The sequence below is a fragment of the Telmatherina bonti genome, assembly GCF_933228915.1.
Source record: "Telmatherina bonti genome assembly, chromosome: 13".
Taxonomy (NCBI): domain Eukaryota; kingdom Metazoa; phylum Chordata; class Actinopteri; order Atheriniformes; family Telmatherinidae; genus Telmatherina; species Telmatherina bonti.
The window spans coordinates 23,707,075-23,733,165 of NC_136611.1; the positions used below are offsets into that span (position 1 = coordinate 23,707,075).

Consider the following 26,091-nt stretch of genomic DNA (forward strand, 5'->3'; position numbering starts at 1 on the left):
ATATGCATATTTATTGACAAGCATGTGCATGCATACACCTACACAAACACTAACATGCATACACAGGATTCGGCAGCAGGTGGCAGGTAATAAGTTAGAGGGATATGGTAGCAAAGTGCTTGTTATGCAGAAGTTCCCAACAATAATGACAGGCTTTTACGTTCATTTCACACTGACAACATGATGTTTCCCTCCCGTAATCCTTGGTATCATAGTGTCATCCATGCCAGCACAAGCAAAAGTCAAATGTTTAGCTGCTGCTGCTGAAACTCAGCTCAGCAGAAAATCAGCTTCTTAGGAACTAATAAAAAATATTTTTAATATAATTTAGCATCTTGGTAATAAAGTAAATTCTTGGGTTTCCTTGTAGTGGTCATCAGACAGAAAGAGGGAATGTGGGATCAGAACATTTTGTTATTGTTGTTTGAACAGAAAATGTGAACGAACAAAGCTGTAAAATAAACACAATAAAATGACCGAAGCTTGGTCATAAAAAAAAACAAAACACATGCATCTTCATGTGAAGTTCATGCCACCAACCGCATTGTTTGCATCCTCAGACACACAGATGTGCACATTGGATAAAGCTTTACAATGATATTCATTTAACCGGGCTATACAAATGCAAATGCATGAGACATGAGCCAAGGTACTCTGGTTGTGTGGTTCAACATCACAGCAACACTGTTCTGTGAGACACTTTGATAAAACCAGATCAAAGCAGAGCAAAGAAGAGGCATTCAAGACCTCTAACAATAGCCCTTCTTCCAGAGTGCTTCTAACTGGCTTATACAAGCACACAAATGCACAAAGATGGGCTTTTAGGTTACAAATGTGTGTAAGTAAGCATTATAAAGGCAATGCAGTTTTACAGAGGCTAAAAACAAAACCAACGCTCAAGCATCCACAATTTGATCAAATACCATGATGAATATACACTCGTGCACACGGTTCACACCTCTGCTCAAGTGATGAGGTGACAGCCTGCCAGCTGAACCAGGCTGAGGATTGTCCACAAGTCCAACATGAATTAATTAACATTAAAGTGCTATACTGGATTCATTTTTAACACCTTTCTGCTGGGATTTCATGTTGCACATCCACATTTCCTGGATCTCTTCAGTCTTCTCTCTTCTGCAATTCAACATTCTTGCTCACCTACATAAATCCTCTTCAGTCAGGACTTCCACCATTACTCCCTGTGTAACCCTTGTTATCTGGTTTAACTGAACACCTTGAAATCCACATTCAACCCTGATAACCTTTTTCACATTGATCTTTTCTTTTGTTTCAGTACGCTGAACATTTGCATATCCTCTCTTCCATTCCTATCCCACTCTCTGTGTTTCCCTCTAGCATCGTGTTCCCGCTCTTCCCTGTCTCCATTTTTATCCTCCACTCTTTGCGCATCCCCATACTTCCAAACCTTTAAGCCCCCCTCTGACAGTGTGATGCTGGCAGCTTTGCCCCACTTCTCCTTATTTCCAGCAGCTTTACTCCCACTATTCCCTCTTAATGACTCCCTTACATTCACTGATTCCTGCTGTAATTCCACAGTAAGGAAACCAAAGATGTGGTAAGCATCTTCAGCATATTTATTATTTTATATCTTCAATCATCTCTTCTTTTGGTGAGGAGAGCAAGAAAGCTGAAGGGCTGCCTGACATATTTTACCACATCTCCCAGGGTATCCATTTTTTTTTTTTTTTTTAGTTCACTCTCAGTATCTATTCTCTTGTGATTTTTTTACCTTTAGCAGGCGCACAGATGGCAAGAAGGCTGCATGGCACAGTTTTCTGATGGTCCAGTTGAGTGGCCGTGGTGCGTCCAGCTGGTTCATGGTGTCCACTCTTCACACTGCAGCCACTGGTGCCTGGCAGCTTTTCCCGGCACCAGGATTAATGCTGCCCCACTAAGGGGGCAAAAATGGGAGATGGTCTCCAACTCCAACTGCCGAAAAGCACGCAAGTCCCAGGGCATGACCCTCGACGGACAACCATCAGTAACCACTGTCACCACCTTGAAGCCTTTACTCCTTTCCAAGTGGATGAAGCTCTCGCTTCTCTCCTCCTCTCTCTGCCTTCTCTCCAGCTCTCACAGATTTAATGAATCCAAGGCAAGTCAAACCTGGTGCATCAGGAGCATCTGATTCCTCTTCTGCAAGTAGCTGAAGTGTGCTCAGCCCTGGCGCCAAAAAATAAATCCAGAGTGCAGCGTATATCTCCAAACAATGGACCAGAGAGCAGTAATGCACAGCAGAGATGAGATTAATCTGACAGATAATGCAGGTAGAAAAAGAGAAAGTGAGGAATACAAGGAGGAGAGATGGAAATATGAAGAGAGGAGAGATGAGCAGCGCAGTGCAGTGTAGCACAGAGGCGAGAGGAGAGGAGCGCAGCACAGAGCGCATAAGCAGAGCGGTGACTTAGATTTGAGGCTGCCTGCACACTTCTGTCTCCAAGATGAAAACAGAGAGAAAGAGAGAGAGAGAGAGAGAGAGAGAGGAAGGAGGAAAGATGTCATAATAGGATCTGATACAATTGATGAACCAGCTGAAACTGAGGAGAGATATCATGAAGGACTAAAAGATTTTTGTCTCTGGAAAAAGAGGAAGGATGGAGAGAGACAGAAGGAGGTGGCAAGATGGAGAGAATGGAAGAGAAGAGATGCAGTGAGGCACTGCGTGGTGGCCGTGTGGGAAATGAGTGAACGGAGTCAAAAGTGGATTCAGATGGAGACTGAAGATGGAAGCGCATTAAATAAGTTGGCTTGGTGGCAATGGAGAAGAGTGCGACCTACTTCTAAATCTGCATGAGAGGCATCGTTACACAGAAAATCTGCTCAAGTGGTGAGAATAAACGGGAAGGACAGGACAAATACAGTGACTGTCTTTTTGTGGAAAGTCATTTTCAGTGCTCATAAACGTCACTGCCTCCTCATCCATCAAGTGATTTAAATCATTTGGAGGTCAGGTTGTTTTAGTGTGAATATTAAACTGCATTTGAAGAGTTAACACCGAAAAACAATTTAGGCTTGATTTATCTTGCAATATATACACAATTTCAAATATTCAGCAACCAGCCAGGTCTTTCACAACTATTAAATTTTCTGTATGAGAACCACAAATTTTTTTGTTTTAACAGCTTTAAACCGTTCAGGAATACATACCTGTTATAAATAATTATATTAGGTGACTATTTTTTATTATTACAAAGATCTGGATTATCCATATGAATTAAGGATCAATTGATTAGTTACAGGGAGGTTCTTATAGATATTGTTTAACAGGACAATCCATGCAGCTTTGGAAATCTAATGGATATCAACAAAAGCCAGCCTTATCAGTGAAGTACAGCCCTGAGCGACTTGAATCCTGGATTGTAAAAATTTTGAAAGTCTTTGATGTTTGTTTCATCGTTGTTGATATTTTTTTAAATTTCAAGTATCTCAAACTGCTTGTCTCTTACAAATTACTGACACAACATACAGATGCCTGTAAAAGCAGAGGTCAAAAAAAGATATGTGAACTTCACCTTGTAACTGCTTCTAATATTTTACATGCCCAGAGTTTTCACCAGCTGATAAATCATTATGCTTCATGCATTACCTCAAAATAGCACCTATTACTGACAAAGCGAAGGCAGCATCAAGCAAAAAAATTACCTAAACACCTCTGTTACTCACATCCTGACAGAGTTGTGAGCAAACAAAATGTAAGCTCCCTACTTATAAAATGGACATAAAATAAAAAGGAAGCTAATAATTGAGCTCTGAGAAAAGATTACACTGTAAGTATGCAAAGTTCAGAGGTTTTGAAAAACATCTTACTTTGTTGAAGCAAAATAAAAAACTCAGTGTTTCTTCCATCCTTGAATTCCACTGACAGGTACTGTAAAAAGAGACAATGAGTGCATCCATCTCACTGACCGGTGTCTTGCCTGAAGACTGCAATGACCTCTCAGATATCTCATTCAGCCATATATCCTGTGTGTTAATGTGTGTGTGTGTGTGTGTGTGTGTGTGTGTGTGTGTGTGTGTGTGTAGATGTTTGTGTGTATAATGGAGTAAGGGATAGTAAACAATGAAAGGAATGAGAACCTGCCCTCTCCCCCACCAACCCTTCACTTCACACATTTGCTCATAAAAACAGCGCAGAGTATCACTGCACTGCCCACATCCTGACCCTAGATGGCAACCCTCTATTGTACAAATCTCAGCCTTAGGCAAGACATTCAAGCAAACAGGGGAGGAATTGTAAGAAATGCAATGGGATCATTGGGAAACAGACAGTTGTATTATTAATTATTAATCTGGATGAGTGCATTTTACTTAAAATAAAAATCATTAAAAAAAAAAAAAAAAAAAAAAAAAAAAGCATGGGGAGACTGGGCCCAGGTAGAATCTGTGACATCTTCCTGGAAAAAATAGACATCACACGTCATACACAGTTTGGCCAGCAGATGGAGCCTGTTCAATATATTTTTTTGTTTGTTTTATCTCTTAACTCATCATGGCTAAATCACTTATTACAACAGGAATTTAAAGCTCTGGCAAAGAATAACACCAGACAAGATGTGGTTTAATTATTTCATAAGTAATTTTTCCCAGATAGAACTTAACTTGGCAGGTGAAAGATGTGATTTAGAACAAATTTCTTAAATGCTTTAGTGCTGAGAGCATGATTAATAAATATGATATGATGTGATACGATATATGATGTGATAGCAGATTAAGTAAATAAATAAGTTTAATGTAGTGCTCAATGTTGAACAGGTTGAGATGTTAAAAAAAAAAGGGACAAATATTAGCACAATGTGCTGCTGAGCCTGTGCAGGTATCACAATTAATGTGCCGACTAATGTAACTGAGTTTTAGAGGCCTGTAGAAGCACACTTATGTGGTATTGTGTGACAGCATGCATGTGCAAATGTGTGTCTTCATTGGGAAAATGTCAGAGTAAAGTACTCGTGACACACAAGCAGTCATGATGTGCCGTAGGTGGGAACACATTTATCTTCAGTAAAAAGTGGCTGATCTGTCACACATTTATTCTCCTCCTGGCTACAGGTAGACCTTGTGACATTACCCATCAACACTATAGCAGAAGTGTGAACAAAGCCCATTTCCACCTGTCAATCAAGAAATGATCTCCTGAGAAAGCTGATCGCTCATTGAAAATGTGCATCATCTCTGCTGGTTCTGTATAGATTGTGTGTCTAAGAATGAGGGTCAGCCAGTGTTTGTACGGAAATGGGACAAATTGTTATTACTATGTTTTTCAGTGTAAAACATTTCAATTAGGTGAATGAGTTACAAAAATAGCTCTGTGTAAAATTAATTTAAACATAGACAAAAACACCCTGCAAACGCTATAGTGAGAATAAGTGCTGCTCCAGGTGTGAGAAAAAGAAAACAAATTGAATGACAACCTTCATAGATTACACTATACTGGAAAACTAAGAGTTAAAAAAAAAAGTGTAATAATAACCCATGAAATATGGACTCTTTTTTTCATAAATATTTCCAGAAAACATGCTGTACATCAGTGATCTGCTTTGGTTATGTTTAATTAGTTTGAAAGAATCAGAGACGCTAAATAACTCATATTGTAAAAGTTGAAATTAAATGGTTTACCCTTGAGTTTTGTCTGTAAGTCTATTATCAATAAAATGTACAGAATTAAACTGAACAACAGGACATGAGCAGAGTAAAAGAAAAACATGACTACAGAGGTACCTTAGAAATCAGCATATGACTCTAAAAGGTCAGAATATTGTAAATTTGCATCAGTTCTGCAGGTTTTATTGTAACCAAAGCTTATACCTGTCCAGAACAGTAGATATCTGATGAGGCTGTAGGCATAACTATAGTGGCATCTACTAAGGGTAGCAAACAGCACAGAGTACATGTCATCTTCTTGTTGCAACAGTTAGAACTGAGGGCCAAATTTCCCTCTGGGTCAGTCTTTGTGGTGCGCATATGGTGTGAATAATAATGCATTGCAGACGACACTGTCAGGTCAGTGAAACAAATGAAGGGATTTAGTGTTAACAAAGCTGTCTGTGGTAGACTGATGGCCCCCAAAAGACTATCTAATGTGGCTTCCTCTCCCTCCCTGTATGATTTTCATACCCAGGAGGTTTCAATATCTTCATTCAGAGGGATACAATCACATGCACACAAGTGTCTACACACACACACACACACACACACATCTACCCCCTACGTCCCTTGCCCTAAAGAGGCAGGAAGGCTTCTGCTGAGTTGGGTACACTCCTCCATCTGGACAGAGGCAATTATTTTGTGAACCACAAGTACACACACACACACACACACACACACACACACACACACAAAACAGTTTTTACAATGTGTTGTTTTCTGCTCACATTTCTACCATTAGTCATTTTCAGCCACCGAGTTAAACCTAATTGTGCAAGTTGCTCTCACAAATTCTTCGTATGCTGCCTTAAAAAACATAATGCACGGATATTGGTACACAATATTTTGTGTGTGGGTGTGTTTTTTTATGTCATCAGATGTGAATTAGAATGAAACCTAATCTCTGGCTTAGACTGTTTCATATAAGTGTTTGAAAAGATGATTTTACTCTCCTATTATCAATTCACTGCTGATATGAGGTAGGATGCTAAACTACCAACGATAATAATAACAGATTAGATTTATGTTGCACTTCATCTCTGATGGCACTTAAAGTGCTTATAAAGAATCCATTATTCATCCAGTCCTATTTTATACTTGGTGATGGTATGCTACACGTGAAGCCACAGCTATCGAGGGGCAGACTGGCAGAAACCATCACTGAACATTCATACAGTAGTGATGCCAACACCAGAGGCAAGCGGAGGTGAGATTTGAATCTTCTGGTCATTGGACAATCTGCCCCACCACCTGAGCCACTGCTGCTTTAGTGAGATGCATTGAATTGTCTCATGATTCAACGCTCTCAGCTGATTGAATTTAACTTGATTCGTGGTTATCAGTCCATTAGTATGGTCACTATTCGTATCAGTGATACAGGGAGATTCCTGATCCTGCCCGATGGGAATCCAGTTTGATGGTACATCTCAGATCTTCAGCATTTTGTTGCATTTTCAAGAAAAACAACAAAATTTGGACAATTAAACTGACTTTGAGCCAAACAATAGAAAAGCTGTTTCTCATTCCCAAATGGACCTTAAAAATTTGATCATTCAATGAAAGAAAAAAAAAAAGTGTACTTATTTATTTTTAAAGGGACACTCTGGTCCCACGAGATTATTGGTATTGGACACTGCTACGGTTGCAAGGTTGATCCAATCCTTTTTTCTCCTGTCTGTTGACAAAGGGCTGCATTCCATTTCAAATGGCCATCAGCCATCAGCATTGGGAGTTTTATGGGCTTTGTCTATATGTATTTTCATGTATATTTCAGAAATACTCAGGAAGTTTTTTTCATTTGTTTGCAATAGCTTCCAATAAAGAAATTCAATATTTCAGCACAACAGTGATTTGAAATTACAGTTACCAGATCAAATCTTAATTTACTGTAAAATTTTGGGAATTTACTAAATTTTAGAATAGTCATCTCTCTGCTAGGTTCAGGTTTTAAAACATGTTGATGTTCAAACACCAGGAGTTTCCCTCATTTTTAAGACTAAGACACATAGAATATGCACAGTATTAAATATGGTTCTAAAATAAGTAAATGCCACAATGAATAGCTGAATAATTCAGCTTGGAGATCCTAAACCTTAAAACTGGGGCGCTGCCAAATACGGATAAAATAAATTTTCATGTTTTAACAAATAGATTATTAAGATCTTAATTCACAGTTGTGCTTACTGCTTCTGTTCAAGCTCCTAATATGTATAAACTACAATTCCTTATAGCAGTACCGTACAGCTGAAAACAAATCAGTGTCACGACGAGTGGAGGAGGTGTGGACCCACTTGCAGGATGGAAGGCAGGAATGTGGAAACAAGCTGTTTTCATGTCGAAAAAGCAAACTGCAGGCAAAACTATCGCTGAGAAGCAAACAAAAGCACAATGAACCAGCAAAGTCAAGACAAAAACTAAGGGTATAAATACACACAACACAGCAAGACGCAGGTGAAACAAATGAACTAAATGAACCCAGGTGAACTAATGAACACAGACAAAGGCAAAACAGGAACAAACTCCAAAATGAAACAGGAAATGAGGGACTAAAGAGATATCATAAAACCCACATCATGACAATCAGTACCACGATTGTAGATCTACTGGATTTTGTGTCCGCAGGGGTAGTATTAACGTCTTCAGCAGGAACACTAACCAGTTGTAAAACACCCAAAATTATTCTGGAGCCTGGACTGGCCCACAGGAGGACCAGCAGGATCTCTAGTGGATTATACAATGAATGCTGAGAATTCAGTTCTATGAAATGTGTCTCTTTACTTCCCACATCAACAGTGCATACAGTGTTGACGAATACAGATAAAAATGACTTCATTGTTTTTGGAGGAAAAAAAAAAAAAAACACCTTAAAAGAAGGTTTATGAATCATTTCTGCAAAAAGTATCTGAACATACCTCAGAAAAAAAATTGCATAAACTAGACAATTTCTTTTTAAACCGACACAGTGGATGTCCATGGGGCATATATAAACACCTTTAATGAGCTTCACTGGATTTAGCCTGTGTCAGTGGTTAACTGTGGAAGTTTATATTTGCTGTTAAGTGCAGCAACACCACGCTGTGCGTTAACACTTCTCAGAAATGTGTTGAATGCAAGGAAAAAACCCACAAAGAGTTGAGCAAGTTCAGCCATTGGAAAAACTGAAATGACAACATTTAAGAAATGTATGAGTAATAAACAGAAACTAGCAGGGGTGACTAGGGTTAAGGTTAAAAATGTTAGCCAGCAAAGTGGTTTAAAGTAATACAAGTCTGTTCAAAAGTGACTCCACTTATATTTGTGAAGTATTTTTTTTTCCACAAAAATTGCAATATTTGTAATGAGAACCTTTTATGTCAAGGTTGAAAATAAATGTGTGGGGCCACTTATATTATTTACTGCTAACCAACCAGCATCCTATACGAGTTTAAAATGATAGCTCCTAAGTAGTTCATCCTAAGCATGGATGCTGCCAATTATCAATAATATCTACAGAATTTCTTCATTTAAAAAAGGGAAATCACTGAAGTCTCCTCTGTGTGTAAAACAAGTGTTTTTATTCAAAGAAAAATAATTTAACACAGTAGTTTCTCTTTAATAATGTAACTTGTTGAAAATCTTCAAAATCTAGTGATGAAGATGGTTCATCAAATCTTACTCCAAGTTGTTATGAAGTTGCCTTAACGTTGAAGCTTTGTTCTCCTCCAGATACAGTAAATAAATGGAGCTTGTGTCACTATATCAGTCAACCAGCAAAAGAAGCTTTTTCTGCAGCATAATATGAATTTTTTTAAAATTATTTTTGCAGCAAGTGTTGGCTTTGGTGTTATGGTGCCTTCTCTCTTTCTTAAGGACATAATCATAAAGCACAATTATCGTTCTTTTAATGAACATTCATTTTTGCAAATTTGTGCATGTAGAAAACTTTGAACATTCTCCTACTTTGCAGAGAAAAAGGCCCTGGAAAAGAAGAGATTTGAGTTCCTAAATGCCTTAGACTTTGCTGGGCTGTTTCTTGTGAATAATGGGATCCTGTTGGCATCATCAGACCTCTAGCTGGACCTGGGGCAGTTTGTAATTGTAATGCAGCTGGAACATCCAAGGCTGATTTTATGGTGCACAGCTGGACTACTCCTTCATTTGACACAGCAACTCATAGCTCTGAGCTTCATTTAAAAGATGAGGAAGACGGGAGATGAACAGGCAGATTGAGACAGCTTCTAAAAACAACATATACAATGGGCTGTAGTCGGGAGACAGCGGTGAAGACGTGAAGGGTCTTGTTTACCAGTGATGTACTTTACAATCCTCAGCTATGAGAAGTAACCAGAAGAATGAGATGGCAAAAAAATGGCCAAATTAAGTTTCCCCTTAAGAGTGGCTGAGCTTGCCTTAAGGCAAACATTGAGAAGCTCTGTCATCTGAAAAGGACCCACGAGAGAGTTGCTGCTCCTCTGCATCATAAGCAACCAGTTTTGGTGTCAAAATACCATCTGGATTCCTCCCAGGGGAGCTACTTCAGTCAAGCTCTACCACAAAGAGGCTTGGGGGGCAGACCAGGCTCACTGTAAAGATAACAAAATCTGTTGGCTGTCTTGATGCCCCCAGAAGAGGTGGGAGAGGTTATTGAGAATAGTCCATGCCCTGCTGCATGCTGGATAAGCAGTACAATATGGGTGGGTGGACATATCCACAGCAATGTTGCTTTTTCAATCTGGTCATTAATTTGGATGTTTTTTCTTTTTTTTTAAAATCTATCAATTACATGTAAAGGAAAAATAATACTCATAAAAAGGCAGACTGGTTGCTAAATGGAAAGTAAAGACACTAAATTGAGATCTAACTGTTACAAAAAGAAAAACCTTCAGACGGAAATGTTGGAACTTTGTAGTCATGGAAGTGAAAAACATTTCCAGCTATGAGAAAAACTGACATTTGACATTGTCTTATTATGAAACATGGAAAACCAAGTATCTAGGACACACCATACTCATCATCATTTACCTTTGTAAAAGCATTTTATCCGTTTAACGATTAAAGGATTCACATGCACAATAATATGTTAACAATCGATGGCTGCATCCACCCAGAAGCCCTGCTCTGTGTTTACAAGCATATCACATGACAAATAAGGGCAAATTTAAACCATCTGTCTTCAGGATGTCAAGCACCTTAAATGCATGGAGGTTAAATGCAGAGTTTACAAAGATCAAAAGTTACAATAAACCTTGCAGTGTGTAGGTGTATGCAAATTACAAGGAAGCAGTCATGCATCAGGAGATGCATCTATGTGTGAAAACATTTTCAGTTGTTAAAAATCACAAAAACTGTTAACATACTAAAGCCCACAGTATGCCCAATTATAGCACTCTGCCCTCTGACTATATTAATAACATACAAGAGCCGGTCCTTGGGGAGGAAATCACTTTATTTTACTGCACTTGCCTTTGGGTAAATTCAATTTTAACACCTGTTTTTAATTAATTATATATTCAGAAGTCCTTAGTTGGGTTGGAGGTACATGAGGTGCCATAAAAACTCTTAAAAGGATTTCTATTACTTATTGCAATAAACATGTTTTATAACTTTGCTCAGATGCTTTTCAAAATCTTTGCTGTGGGATCATTTTAAAAGTCACTCAATCAAGAAAATCTTGTTCAGAGCAAACCTTGAAGAAAACAAGACAAAATAAATCAACTTTTTTTCAAGCGAACAGTTGGGGCCAAAATATAGATATAAGATTAAACTTAATTTAAATTATTTAAAATGAAAGTTTTGATCAACTTCCACTCGTAAAACGGAAATATCAGAAAGCTGATAAGACCTAAGAGATGCTTCTCACTCTTCAGTTGATCCATATACTGCTCATCACAAATGGCATCCTTGGAAAGGTCGCCCTCAGTAAGCTATTTCTCAAACACAGAAACAGATTTAAAAAAAAAAAAAAAAAAAAAAAAAAAGTTGAGCTATACCAAATTATACAAGACTTAAAGTGAAAATCAAAAGCTCTTATGGAGTGATGAATCCCAATTGTCATAATGTACGGAGAAGATCAGTGAAGAGGTACAACAGTGAGCATCTTCAGTGACCTATGAAGTCTAATGGAGCACTGTTGTGGTTTTGTATTGCTTAATTTCAGTTTTTGGTAATCTTGTCAAATGTATCAATGCAGAAATAACCAATATCTTTTCTAAAACCACTTAATAGCATCTGGAAAGTGTCTGACTGGCACCAGATTCTTCTTATTAGCATGGTAATGATCCCAAACACAGTGCCAGTAAAAACAAACCTGAATGGAACACAAACAGTCATCGAGTGAAGCTGGAGATCAACATTAGCTAAACAGTGTCCAAAATCCAAAGAACATTGAGAGTCCCTCAAGAAACTGCATGAGAAATTATAACACAGCTTGTTGTAAATGTTTGTAATTGTGTGGAAGAATTAAGATCTGTTTTTGCCAATATTACTTTATTTCCATTTATGTTTTCATGTTTTAATAAATCTCTTCACCAATGTCCTACTTTCCAAACAATATATTAAAAACTGAGTGGCGTAAAATTAATGCACAGTGCTGTACATTTGGTAAAAAGGTTGTCTGTGTGTGTGTGTGTGTGTGTGTGTGTGTGTGTGTGTGTGTGTGTATGTGTGTGTGTTTCTGTGGTTTGATCAATGAAGCAAAGAAGTGTGACAAAGAACTACAGCTAAAGAACATTTCTCCAGTCACTGTGAGACACCAGTCTGAGCCTGGCTGAGAGGACAGGATTAGAGAAAAAAGTGTGAAGGCAAAGAGTGAGAGAGTGAGTGGAAAACAGAAAGAAAAGAACGCAGCACGGCAGAGAGAGAAATTAAGTGTAAAGCCATTTGCAGCAAACGCATTTCATGCGTTTTACTGCAATGAATGGCTCTTTCGCACAATGTGGCTGCATGGATCAAGGAAGGGTGAATATATCAAGCCTTTATTTAGGTTTTTGCTTTAATGATGTTAATGTCAATAACCTATAAAAATAAAAACCTGGTGTTTTCAAATAAAATTAAATTGATATGTAGACACTATAATATTATGAAACATTTTAAGGACACAAATATGAAACCAGAACACTTAAAGCCATGGATAATTGGATGTATTATGTTGTTTGTTGGTAGTCGCACACAAACCAGAGCCTCTAACAGCAAATCCAATTGATTTTTACTTGGATTGGAATGTTTGTTTTTTTGTTTTTTTTAAGGTTTGCCTCAAGTGGTATAGTAAGAAAACTCACAGGCAGCTGAACTAAATTAAACACATTGACATTTTTTTTACATGTATAAGTAAAACTTGACATTGTGTAAGTTAAGCTGGAGGACTTGGAAATGCTGACTGGCACCGTGATGGAAGATAATGTAATGTATGATAGTAAAAAGAATAAAAAGAGATCGTGCAACCTGCTGCTATCCACAGGTTATCTGTGCTGCAGCAGAGTCACTGCTGGCAGTGGAGAGGAAATTGTCACCAGGATGAAGGCCAACCCTTGTAAAGCTGTGTCAACTAAAGCAACCTCTGCATAAACATGGCTGAATACTGATATCTGCTGAGTGAAAAAAAAACAGCTCTTAACAGAAAGATTCACAGAATACTTTACTTGCACTTAGCATTTGTATTTTTAAAGGGGAAAAATACAAGTTCAGTTGATCATTAAATGCTTTTCTAGACATATTTCGCATCTTCAGTTTTGGCTACAGATTGTGGCATGATTTATTCATTTTTAAATTTCCTTTTTTCTTTTCTCTTTTTTCATAAAACATCTTTCCCTTTTTTGTTATTTTACCTTTCTACTTCCAACTTTTAGTATTGTGTCTTGTATTGTGCTTTTGTTTTACTGCTTTGTTCATTTTGTCATTGATGTGCCTTAATGTTATCTAAAGCACTTAGAAGCAATCTGGCTGTTTCATACAGGCTCTATAAATAAATTTGATCTAGACTCTGATCATCTGAGGAAGCCTACAACAAATCCAGTTGACTATGTAGCCATTTCAACAACTTTAGTTTTAGATCACTTGAGGAAAGTATGTGAATGTGCATCCGTGCAATAAATCCAGGAAGTGAGGAAGAACGACCCATCTGTCCGGCCATTTCATGCAAAAAGTAATGTGACTGTGTTACAGACTGACACTCCTTTTCTCTCCTTAGACAGCAGAGCAGTGCAGTGCCCACCTCGTAATACCTCAAGCCCACAAGTCCTTGTCAGCCAAGAAAGAAAAGAGAACACAGTGCACACGCACACACACACGCATGGACAAACCCCAAACACACTAAATGCCAGATTAGCTTTAGTGCTTGCCGATCTAATCTTCTGAGTCAACAGAGCAATGCAGACATGGCTCAGTGTCAGAAGCCACTATAATGAACAGTCACTCATTTCATCCCAGAGCAGAGTGGACTGTTGCTCTTTGAACCAAAAGGGTCTTTCTTTTGTGTATGTAGATATGTGTTGTGTGTGTGAATGTGCATGTGCAACTATATATATATATATATATATATATATATATATATATATATATATATATATATATATATATATATATATATATATATATATATACATACATATATATATATATATATATATATACATACATATATATATATATATATGTATATATATATATATATATATATATATATATATATATATATATATATATATATATATATATATATATATATATATATATATATATATATATATATATATATATATATATATATACATATATATGTATTTGTACGTATGAATCAGAATACTAGGGATTTTTTTTTTTCTCTCTTTCTGTCTTTCTCTTACTGTGGCATTGTTTGTGATTATGTTAATGTAATTTTTTGTGTCTGTCAAATGTCTCGGGACTGTGTATGTTATTTGGTTTAAATACTAAAACTATGAATAAAAAAAGAAAGCATCTTTCTTTAGCTTTGCTGCTTTCATGACACTGAGTCACTTTAAGTAAACTTTAACTGACTGAAAGCTTTACTGATTCATATGTAGGAATTTTGTACCTTAGTGTATTCACACTATCATTCTGCTCTAATCAGGTCATTCTGAATGTGCCAATGTTAACCTATGACTGATTTCTATTCATGTTTGCCTCTAGTTTAGATATGGAGGGATTAATATCCAGTATGGTCTTTCATTGGCCTTAAAATCCTCCCATGCAACTGACACATAACGGTATAAAGTATAAGCACCAAAAGCTGGCTTGCACTGATTTAACTGTATGAAAACAAAACAGTACATTCCCCTTATATAGATTCTGCTTCAACTGATGAAAACTTACTTGTTGCCGTAGCAACATAGACATAGTGTAATTACCATCTTGCAGGTTGGAGTAATAAACCTAGTCCTACGGCCCAGTGGCCCCACGGCCCTTGGTAATGGCTTTTATGACAATCATTACAGCTGAACCGGCTACACCAGAAAATACATACGGGGACATGCTTAGCCTCAAAGCTCAAGGCATCAGACAGAGGAGCTTCAAAGCTACAGTTCAAAGGTAGGCTGCAATACATGTTTCAGATCAACAGATCTTTATCCCTGAATATACACTGATAGAAAATATCTACATTTACATGAAAAAGATAGAGCTCCCTATTATACTGTTTTCTAATTCCAGATATGGTGACAGCTCTGTGGATCACCCTGCAGGGATCCCAAACTGTATCTACTTAACTTCTTCATTTGTTCTCCATAAACACATAAACTACTCCAGCTTCTTGTAGGGTACTGCTGTGGCGGTATGCCAGCTTCCCCGAATGCACCTCTGCTAATGTCAGAAGAAATTACAACAGTTCTGTGAAATATAATATTAGGCTTGAGGGAAAATCAACAGAGCCACTACATCACACAGTGAAGGCCAATTACGGTGAATGTTTAAACGGTTAGCTAGATTCTACTTTGATAACAAGATGAGACGTGTCAGCTCAGCAGGGGATAGTGACTGACTGATCAAACCGTACATTTACTGGGCAGCAATTAATCCCAGTAATGCTTTGAAAGATTGAGGAAAAGAACAACCTCTGGGTTTAAAAACTGGTTGAAGGAGAAAAATGCAGCTTTATCTGCACAGGCAGGTGTGAATGCTTGCAGAAATGCTCCAAACTGTGGTAGTGTTCAGATTATGGTTTTATCCTAAAATTATAAGTTTAAGATTATGTTTAACAGCTCTTTTTTTTTTTTTTTATCAAACTGTTTGGCATGTATCACTGTCTTAATGAGAGGGATACTGAAGCATCTCCATAAACCAATTCTTAGAAACTGAATGTTTATATTAAACACTCAAATATGGAGTTGGTGGCCAGCATGGATCTGATACGTTATTGTTGTACTGGAAAAATTAAAATGAGTTATTATTTAAAAAAGTAACAGGGTATAATCTAATGTGAGCCATCTGATAGAAGCTGTTTTGATTTGAGGCATGACTGAGCATCTCCAAACACTTTTCCCTCTATTTCCACACCTCTGTTCTTTTCTTCCTGTCTCGGAAAGAATAAATTAGCAAAAAGAATCCAGAGTAAGGCTGCTTAGAGGAGGTTATAAAAACCCTTTGATCAGAACCCATGCCAGTAATCTGACAGATCCATAAGAGGACCAACTCAGATCATGTTCTTTTGTTTGATGCTTTATATTGCTTTGGCAAGTCACCATGAGAGAATCTGTTTACTCAACCGTGTCTCAATGACAAAAAAAAAAAAAAAAAGTAGCTAAAATAAATGTTTATTCATTTTCAGACATCAAGCTACATATATGCATTTCATTCAGCATTATACATGCATGGTGTCTCATATAGATACATTTATGTGTTGCATGTGTGCAGAGGATGAGAAGGATTATAGACTTTAAATCATGCAGTCCGGGTAGTGCAGACTCAACTAATTCTTTTACTTCATCAGAAAAATGTGTAGCCAAGAATTAGAACACCTGCCCAGAAAGCAAAAGGCACAACAAACACACAGATTATAGTTTTTTGCATCATTCTAAAATCTCATTTTACCCCAACCCCCCCCAGTCCCCCCACCCCCAACTGTGTTTCTTTAATATTTTAGTCCAACAAATTATCAAAATGCCTTGCAGAGAACGGTTTACTGAGCTGCTACACTGCTTCAACTTCCCAAACCATCACAAGAGAGGAAAGAGAGACAAAGGGATCTGAAGATTATAATGTGAATTTATCAGAGAAAGAAAGCAATAAATAAAAGCTCTTTAAAATTTACTGTCGAATGTCCATGAGTTCTGATCATTACTTTCTGCCTCACTAGCACATGATCTTGTCTGCATGGCATTTTCAAGATGTGAAATATAAGGAGAGCTTAGTCATGTAGGATGTGATATTTCATCTACAACAGTCCGCCATCTCTTTTTTTTTTTCTATTTTTAGCAGTTTAACCAGACAAAGGCAGACAGTGCAGGCAAACTCTATGATAGTTCAGAGCAACTTAGCAGGCTGTAGCTCAATAAGTCAACTCGAGTCAAACTGCATCGACAGTGATGAGTGTTTTTAAGGTCAGAATACACCATCCTCTGAGTAGCTTCCACACACACATCCATGCCACACCAAAAGATAATGTCCGTCAGGTCATCTGGGGTCATTTCATCAGAAAGGTGAGTTGTTGTATCCCTGCCACAGCAACAAAAGTAAGCCAAGCAACCTTATCAAGCTCTGTCCTACTGCTTTCCTTTTTTTCCCCCCCTTTTTAAAGACCAGGGTTCATTTTGCCCTTTCAATTCTCCAGCCTGAAAAGTTTGCCATCCACATCATCCCTCTGAATGGTATCTATAGAGAGATCTTAGTCAGGCGTCCGTAAAAGAAAGGGTCATGCCACATCCCATGACTTGTATAATAGAAAGGGACAAAAAAATGAAGCAACTTCAAATGCAACACCCAAATCCCTTTAGACCATGGCTATCATGGCTAATCAGTTCAGCCTTCTCACAATATCTCCTCCTCTGTCTCACATATACAGACAAACCCAATCCCAAATAACTTCTTACATCCTCCCAATGATGCTTTGTCTCTTCAGCACATTCTCCCACTATCTAACACCTCCCACCGTGTTCATGGCTCAAACAAACTCTACATGATACTTCTAGCTGTTTCCAAGCCACTGTTGCTATCGATGTCAGTCAACACCCACATCTCTCTCTCTTACACACACACACACACACACACAACTTTGCACCATAAATTCCTATCAGATTGTTTGTACTACGAGTCTGCCTCTGAAATGTGTAATAAGATTATTAAAATGTTGAAGACTTAGCTAAGGTGGCATGCCAGCAGCCTACCCTCAGGTCTAATATAACTCACCCACTAGTGTGCTAACAGATGTGTAAGTGAAAGTCTAAAGCAAAGCATGAAAATAATAATAATAATAATAATAATAATAATAATAATGAAAATAATAATAATAATAATAATGAAAATAATTTTTTTAAAAATATGATCATTATTATAATTATTAATAATAATAATAATAATAATAATAATAATCATCATCATCATCATCATCATCATCATCTTAGGGTGCTCTGGATTGTTGCTGCTGGTGTTACACTGCTGGTTTACGGGTAGTGTGGGGATTTATATGTTGACATTTTCCCACATCTGTCATTTCCTCACATCTGTGTCTGTCCATCTACCACCCACTGGTTTTTTCACCATGATATATAAACAAATCTTGGGTATTTTCAACCTAGCATGTCAATGACATATCTTTCACTAAACTGACATGAGAGACATAATCATGATAGACAAAAAACGTTTTAAAAAAAATAAAATAAAAAAATAACAGTGCACTTCCCCAACCCCCTTTTCTTTTACTTTTAATTTTGAGAGTAAATCACAAGAGGGCACTAGAGGTTTCACGCTGCACAGTGGCAATAAACAGACGTTTTAGGGGACTGAAATAGTCATGTATCATAGATGGTATGTTAATTAGGCCTTAAAGGCCTAACCCAGAGAAATGAAGGTTGGTATGGTAGTTGTGGTGGTGTTGGGGAGGTGAGGAGAGGTTTATTATTCATTATCATGTGATATGTTTTAAATATTAGTCTTCTGCTTTCTAGTATCTATCAAGGGACACTATACAGATTGTGTTAAATGCAATTTTCAGCAAAGTTTTGTTTTTTTGTTTTTTTTTCCACAAACGATACCAAATGTCTCAAAAACTGTATGTATCAAATAAATCACACTGAGCTTAATAGAGTTAAAAAGGAAATAAAATGGCAGGTGGAGCTACAAATTGCAAATGTAAGGTAGCTCAAAAATAAAAAAATTTATGCATCCAGCTAACCTACGTAAATTATAAGCCACCTAAAAATGCAACATTCAGAGCTATAATATATTGCTCACCCCATACCTAAAGAACATATTGGTTGTTATAAGGTAAAAAAGAAGGAACAATATACCTCATTTCGACATTATACTGTACTTCATGACCTCATGCATGCTGCAAAAGAAGCCTGGTGAATAGGTATGCAAATGTCACTCCAGTTTCAACTCCAGATTGTTGGTGAGACGTCCATAATTACAATAAAAACATATGAAAGTACAGATTAAAGTGCCTAACCCCTGCTCATTTATTATAAGTCAGTGAGAGATGACTTGTCTCTCTCCTGATATTTTACTGATTAAGTGCAATACAAATGAAGTCCTCACACAGCTGTAACTTGTGTGTGTGTGTGTGTGTGTTTGTCCAGAGCTGAACACAAGTGGCTCATTTATATCTTCAGAGTTGCAATGCAAAAATGCAGATTGATCCCCAAAAAGTAATAAGAATCAAATGAAAAATAAAGTAAACATGAAATAAAGTATTATTTAAAAAGGTACATGACAATCACCTTTCGGTAACACTTTTGCCCATGCACTTAATAAAATCCCCTCAGAATCATATCATTATCCTTAAAACCCATTATCAAGGGTTTTTATGGTTTTTTAAGAAGGCATATATAATAAATGAAACTCAAAAGTAATTCCTAAAGCACAATGCCATTATTAAATAGCAAACATTTGCTGTCTGATTGTTGTTTCCACTCAGAGCTTTAATGTTGTGCAGTGTGCATGATTATGATTATCAATTGTTGTTGATGTTACTAAGTATCTGTCATTAAGTAGCAACTTCTGCAAGAAAAAACCTGACAGACATTAACTTTTGGTGTGGCATGAATGTGTGTGTGGAAGCTGCTGGAAGGATGGTGTATTCTGACCTTAAAAACCTTCATCCCTGCTGATTCAGTTTGACTCAAAACTCAAAAGAAAACTAAACTTTTACTCAGTTCTGTTAAGGAAAAGTTTAAAAGTAATTATTTGCATGCTTATATGATCATGAAGCAAAAGAAAATCTTACCAGATTTTCTGCAATAGTTCACATAAGTGCAAACGCCTCTGATCTTTATTATACATGCATTGTTCACACATAACACAAGTTGCAGAGCCTTGTACTGTTACCATAGAAACTCCTTGCTCCTTTCTGATCTTTGTGTCTTAAGATCTTAAGATAATGTTTGTGTTTATTAAAATAATGAATCCAGCTAAACATTTTTACACTTTTTTCAGTGTGGTTTTTTTTTTTTTTTACCAGGGTAAAGACCTTATATTGTTTTTATTTAAAAATCCTAATTAAAATTTTTCATCTAATGTTCATTATTTTGCCGTTCTTTTTTTGTTTTTCATTTTGAATTATGTTATTTTATAATGCTTCTGTTTCTGTAAAGCACTTTGAATCACCCTGTTGCCAATTTGTGTTATACAAATAAACTTACTTAGCTTTGTCTGGTTTTTTCTCAAAACAAAGAAGTTAAAAAAAAATACTATAGAAAAACAAAGTTCCTTTAATTACGTTTTCATGCTGTAATGACTTTGATATAATCGTTTTACAACCTGCCACCACCAAAGTCCAACAACAATCTATGGTTGATATAGTGGAGGTATTAATTGGTGCTTACAGAGGACAAAGATGGTCTAAAACATAGAAAGCACACAGAAAAGCTCAAACTAACACACTAATGTATTTCATGAATACAATGGTTTAACTATCAACAGCAAACAAACATCTTAAGGAACCAAATCTTTGCTGGCAAAGAGCCAGAGGGACAGAGTTATATCTGTCTCTCCAGCTGATCCATCTGATGTTGGTGGAAGCCTCAACAGAGATGGTCTCCAGGGAACGATGAATCTCAAGAGGCCTGATTAAGGTACCTAAACAGGTAGATATCAAATGATACAATAACTAGACAAAAAACAAAATGAAAAGCAGCTAACACCCAAAGAAGAGCTTTGAAATGTCCTTCCAACAACATGGAGAAATTCCCTAAGAATACTCAAAGAAACTATATAACATGATCATTTAAAACTAATTTTTGCCGTATTTGCTTCATAAAGTCTAAATAACTCACTTTTGGGGTACCTAACCTGCACTAACTAGTTAAGACACAATATGTCCAGAGTCCCAGTTGCTGTCATATCAAATAAGTCTCTTTATGCCTCTGTGTTTTATGCAGTAACTGCGGCATTTTGAGCAATTCGTGAGCTTTTAAAACTAAACAGGCAGCTGCAGGGTGGAAGAGAATCAGACACAGGGATGTATTTGTCACCAAACTTTAAAAAAAAAAAACCCAGAGAGATATTGTTTACAGACCTCTGAAAATAGTGTCAATATGAAAGATTTGGGCACAAGTTACATGAATCAGAAAGTGTAAAACTAACAATGATGCTTGACTTGAGATTGTGATGACTGTTGTTGACCACTGAAATGTTCAATGTCAAAAGATCAATCGCCATATTCATGCACAACAAGAAAATACAGGGCTTTTTTTTGTTTGTTTGTTTTATGTTCTTATTATCCACATCTGCAGAAATTTTGCCTATTAAGTAATTGCTCATTAAAAGTGACAAATGGGAATGTACAGTAGATTTTTGGAGCTTTTCCACTGAAATTGGCATCCAGCTGCGGTTAAAGTTGGCATATCTCCATTATAAAGGACTAAGTATTGTTTGATGTAACTTTTAATTGGTTTTTTTTTTTTTAAAAAAAAACACGAAAGAAATCTCAAGACACACATAAAGAGCAGCAATGTAACTAATCAGAGCAACTAACAACCAGGGAGGACAGAAGACAAACTATGGGAACTTTTCATATCATCCTGCACAAAGGGAGATTAAAAGCACATCTCAGATTCCATCATCCTAACTAAAATAGTCATATTTTCTGAGTGTCCCCACTGCATTACTGGTTCCAATATAACAACCCACAGAGACAAGAACATGAAACCTCACAAGATGACAAAACACATGCAAATTAGCCTAAAATCACAATCTTATTTATTTAAAAATGATGTGGGATTTCACCAGCTTTAGTGAACAGAAGGTCTACAGATGGCTAATAAACTGCAGAGTATTAACACAGAAAAAGATACAAACAGAGACACACAGATTTTCTCTGACAACAGCAGCGGTCCAAAAAGAAAAATATCTATAATAAATAATATAGTATATTTTTATAATATAAAAAATATCTATGTTTGCTTTGAAAAAACAGATTGGATAGTATGGAAAAGGATGGGAAATTTGACTTCAGTAAAAATGAAAACAGAGTTAGAGCTAAAATGTGAAGTAACAACTGGACCAAATTTGTGTGTGTGTGTGTGTGTGTGTGTGTGTGTGTGTGTGTGTGAGAGAGAGAGAGAGAGAGAGAGAGAGAGACCCACGTCTCTTGCTTTATATGTTGTCCATCTGGATTCAACAGTATTTAAATAACAGCACAGAAGTTTATTTTTTATTTAGCTGATATGGTGTGTAAGTTTTCATGACTTTGCACAAGAACCCAAAGCAACTAAGGTTTCAGAAAAAGTGGAGAAGTAAAACATCATATTTAATTTGAAAAACCATTACAAGGGTGTATCTGACTGTTTGCAAAGCCCAAAAGACTCAGCAACAAGTTGTCTTCCGTCATCTCACCTAGCATTACCCCATCCACCAGTACCTGTTACCTCACTGACACACCCAGGAAGTTATACAAGTTATGAGGAAGCCTCTGGGGGTTGAAGAATTGACTCTTTAATAAGATTTATTTATTCTTTAAATATTTAATATTTTTTTTAGATGTTTGTTTGTGTCGAGCCAATGTTTGCTTTACAAAAAGACCAAATGAAATCCAGCTGAGTGGCTGCTGCAATGACACAAAAAGCATTTGCCAAGTCCTCCATTTTTCCCATTGCATAACACAAACAGGGTTCAGTGTCTTGTCTGAAGACACTTAAGCATGTTGTCAGGAGAAACCTGGAATCAATCCACCAACCATCCAGCTGGAAGAAAACTGCTTTTCATCCTGAGCTACGACTGCTATAAACCACAGGTAGCTTTAGTCCTCCAGAGCTCCAGTCCTGCAATTTTTAGATGTTTCCCTTTTTCAACAAACTGGAATTTAAATTAACGTGTTAATGAGCAGCTGTTGGATCCATTAAATTGAATCAATTGTCTCAGAGCGGGGAAACATCTAAAACATGGGGGTCCAAAATTAGTTCTCTTCGGCTACTCTTCTGCAGGTTTTGAATGTTTTCTTCTGCATCACACCTGGATCAGATTACAGGGTCACCATGCTGGGCAGAACTTGAAAACAAGCTGTTAGGGAGAGCTATTTGATGTGAATCAGTTGTACTGGAGCAGGAAAACATCTAAAACCTGCAGGACTGTGACTGTTGATGACCAGAGCTGAACACCCTGATGATAAACTTGCAGGACCATGGTGGACGATAACTGGCTGGCATTAACTGAACCAGTACCACCAACAGAAAATAAGAAAGATTTTAATAATTGTTCAGTAGTTTTAATGCTAAGTTGCTATGCAGACCAATGTAAACAAATATCTAAAATTACAAAATCTGGCTTTAAATCACAAGACAGAATCTTGTTATTTGTAAATTAGAAGAATAAATGACAAAACTGGGAGGTTTGAAAAGAGGGTCTTTCTGTGTGGAGTTTGCATGTTCTTCCCGTGTATGCGTGGTTATCTCGGGGTACTTCAGCTTCCTCCCACCGTCCAAAGATGTGCATGTCTGGTTAATTGATTAAATTCTCCCTAGGAATGACTGTGAGTGTAAATGGTTGTTTCCTCTCTGTTATGGCCCTGTAATGGACTAGCGACCTGTCCAGGGTGAACCCAGCCTCTCCCCCAAGGATTGCTGGGATCAGCTCCAGCTTCCCTGCAACTCTGAACTAAGTGGTGTAGAGAGTCAGTGAATAAAATTACTAAATGTATTGTTGTGTATACTTTCACTGAGGCCTGAAAAGTAATATCCTTTAGTTTAATTTGTAAATTCTCTTCAAGCTCTGTCATCTCGCCGCTCTGTCTGACATGACCTGTAATCCTCATTCACCACCAGTATTTGATTCTCAAAGTGACTGTTCAGTCTAAGTCTTCATCTGTATCAGACTTTTGCTTCCAATTTCTTTGCTCCACTTTCTGTCTCACTCATTCAGTCAGGCACACACAGGATTGCACAGTAACACACAAACGAACAAATGCACACAAACACCCATACTTAGCCATCATAATGACTTCAAAGTATCTGAGTGGAGTTTACCATGTTGTTTTTACTGACTATGTTTTATATCCAAGCAACACAGGTCTGAGGACCAAACCGAGCCAAACTTTTTCATAGAGAGGCGTATTTATGTATGAAACAAGACAAGGTAACCAACAACTTTACAGCAGATGATGCTTGAAAGTAATGTGAATATTTGAATCAGAATGTAATATGTGTGCCATACACAATAACACTGATTACTAGAGCACAACTGAAAAACCAGAAATGGAGCTCCATCCGAGCATATCTCTGTCTCCCACTCATCTCCCAGTTCAGATATTGCTGCCAAATATCTCTTCACAGATTGGCTAAGTGTGATAGTCCAAGAGCACCAGCTAGCAGACGGCTTTAGATATTTTGACCTTGATCCATAAACATCAGTGAAGTTCTACATTTCAAAAATAGAGCAGATGGGACCCTAGATCTATCAGATTCAGATGCAGAGAGGCTCACTACTGCTTACAGGGAAATTTTTCCACAGGCTGTAGTGACGGAGTAAGACAATCTTTGCACTTTGTAAACTGGTCCTAAGATGCTGGTCAAGTTGCTAGTCAACTAAACAAGTTCATCTCACATATTGCTCTATTCCATTCATCTCCTAATCCCCTCACAGATGTGAGATGCTGGTTTTCCTGTCCCATTTCCCTCTCAGCATCCAGGTCATTGATTAATCTTTGGAGGGGAAAAGTAGTGGGGGTCTGTGTGTCTTCAAACTATCTTACCGGTGGCTGCTGAGAGTTGAGTGCCCCCCTCTTGGTGGAGCCCCCTCTGGAGCTGAGCCTCTTCCACGATTCAGAGAAACGCCCCCTGGCGGTGGGACGGCCTGGCCCAGATGCTCCGGATGCAACAGATGAATCATCCCGTGTGGAGAACGGCCGCTCCCTTCTTAACTCCCTCCGCTCTGCCCACTTCTTCTTGGAAGCCATCAGTGTTCAAATCTAGCTACGATATATGGAAAGTAAGCCAGCCACACACAGCTGAGGAGGCTGTTCTTGAATCAAACAGGTGCCACAGGTGGCATCTTCACTTCTGTCTCAACTCACTGCTTGCCTCTCCTCTTTTTCTAAGTCTTCTGTATAACTTCAAAAGATGGAATTTGGAAATTCCAGCTCTACTCTCCCCTTTTTTTGCTTATTTGTCCTTTTCCTCTGATTTTGCAACAGATCTTGACCAGCTCGGCTCCACTCTGTAGTCTTTTCTTCCTTGTAGCCTTTCTCTGGGAAGAATGAGAGTCAGAGAGGAAGGTGGCGAAGCAGAAGGTGCTGTCTGCACCCTGTTGCATGTGCCGTTAATGTGCCTCAGTCGTTGATGCCGTTTCTCTCCTCACAGGGAGAGAGAGAGAGAGAGAGAGAGAGAGAAATAGGGAAACCAGGCAAGGCAAAAAAGGGAGGGAGGGAGCAAGGAGGAGGATGATATTTAGATCTTGGTGAAAGGAGCTTCAAGGGATGAAAAAAAAAGAGATGTCAGGAGAAGAAGGTGTAACAAAAAGAGAAAATGACAGATGGAAAGAAGAAAAAGATAGGCTTGGAAAACAAATAGACAAGCAAGAGTCTCTGGCGTGCAAGGTTCCTGTTGAATGTAGCGTGCATGGATCTATTTTAACCTCTCTGAGAGGTACACACACCCCGTTCAGTAAGTCACTCTTGCTGTGAACTGTGCTCTAAATATTCACAGTCTCTAAACCTCCATCTACTCTCTCTCCTGCTCCTCCTGCTCCCTGAGCTTTCATTCACTGTGTCACCCTCTCCTCCTTTTCTGTCCTTTGTACAGCTTACATCTCCCCCTTCTCCTTTTTTTTTTTTTTGTTTTTGTTTACAGTTCA

General features: G+C 37.6%; 1 protein-coding gene across 7 annotated transcripts in view; it reads right to left on the reverse strand.

The window, feature by feature from the left end:
* The window catches only part of trpm3 (transient receptor potential cation channel, subfamily M, member 3), a gene marked incomplete at both ends in the record, with an annotated part of 138,639 nt that extends 113,444 nt beyond the window's left edge, over nucleotides 1-25,195 (reverse strand). For 3 of the 7 annotated variants that reach the window (XM_079250682.1, XM_079250683.1, XM_079250681.1), the window contains one exon: nucleotides 24,992-25,195. In XM_079250682.1, coding sequence (XP_079106808.1) covers nucleotides 24,992-25,195 — 204 coding nt within the window. Of the gene's footprint in view, nucleotides 1-1,750; nucleotides 1,978-24,991 lie in introns of those variants that run through there. The other 4 variants (XM_079250686.1, XM_079250685.1, XM_079250684.1 and 1 more) reach the window with 2 other exon arrangements.
* Between the last annotated feature and the right edge of the window lie 896 nt (nucleotides 25,196-26,091).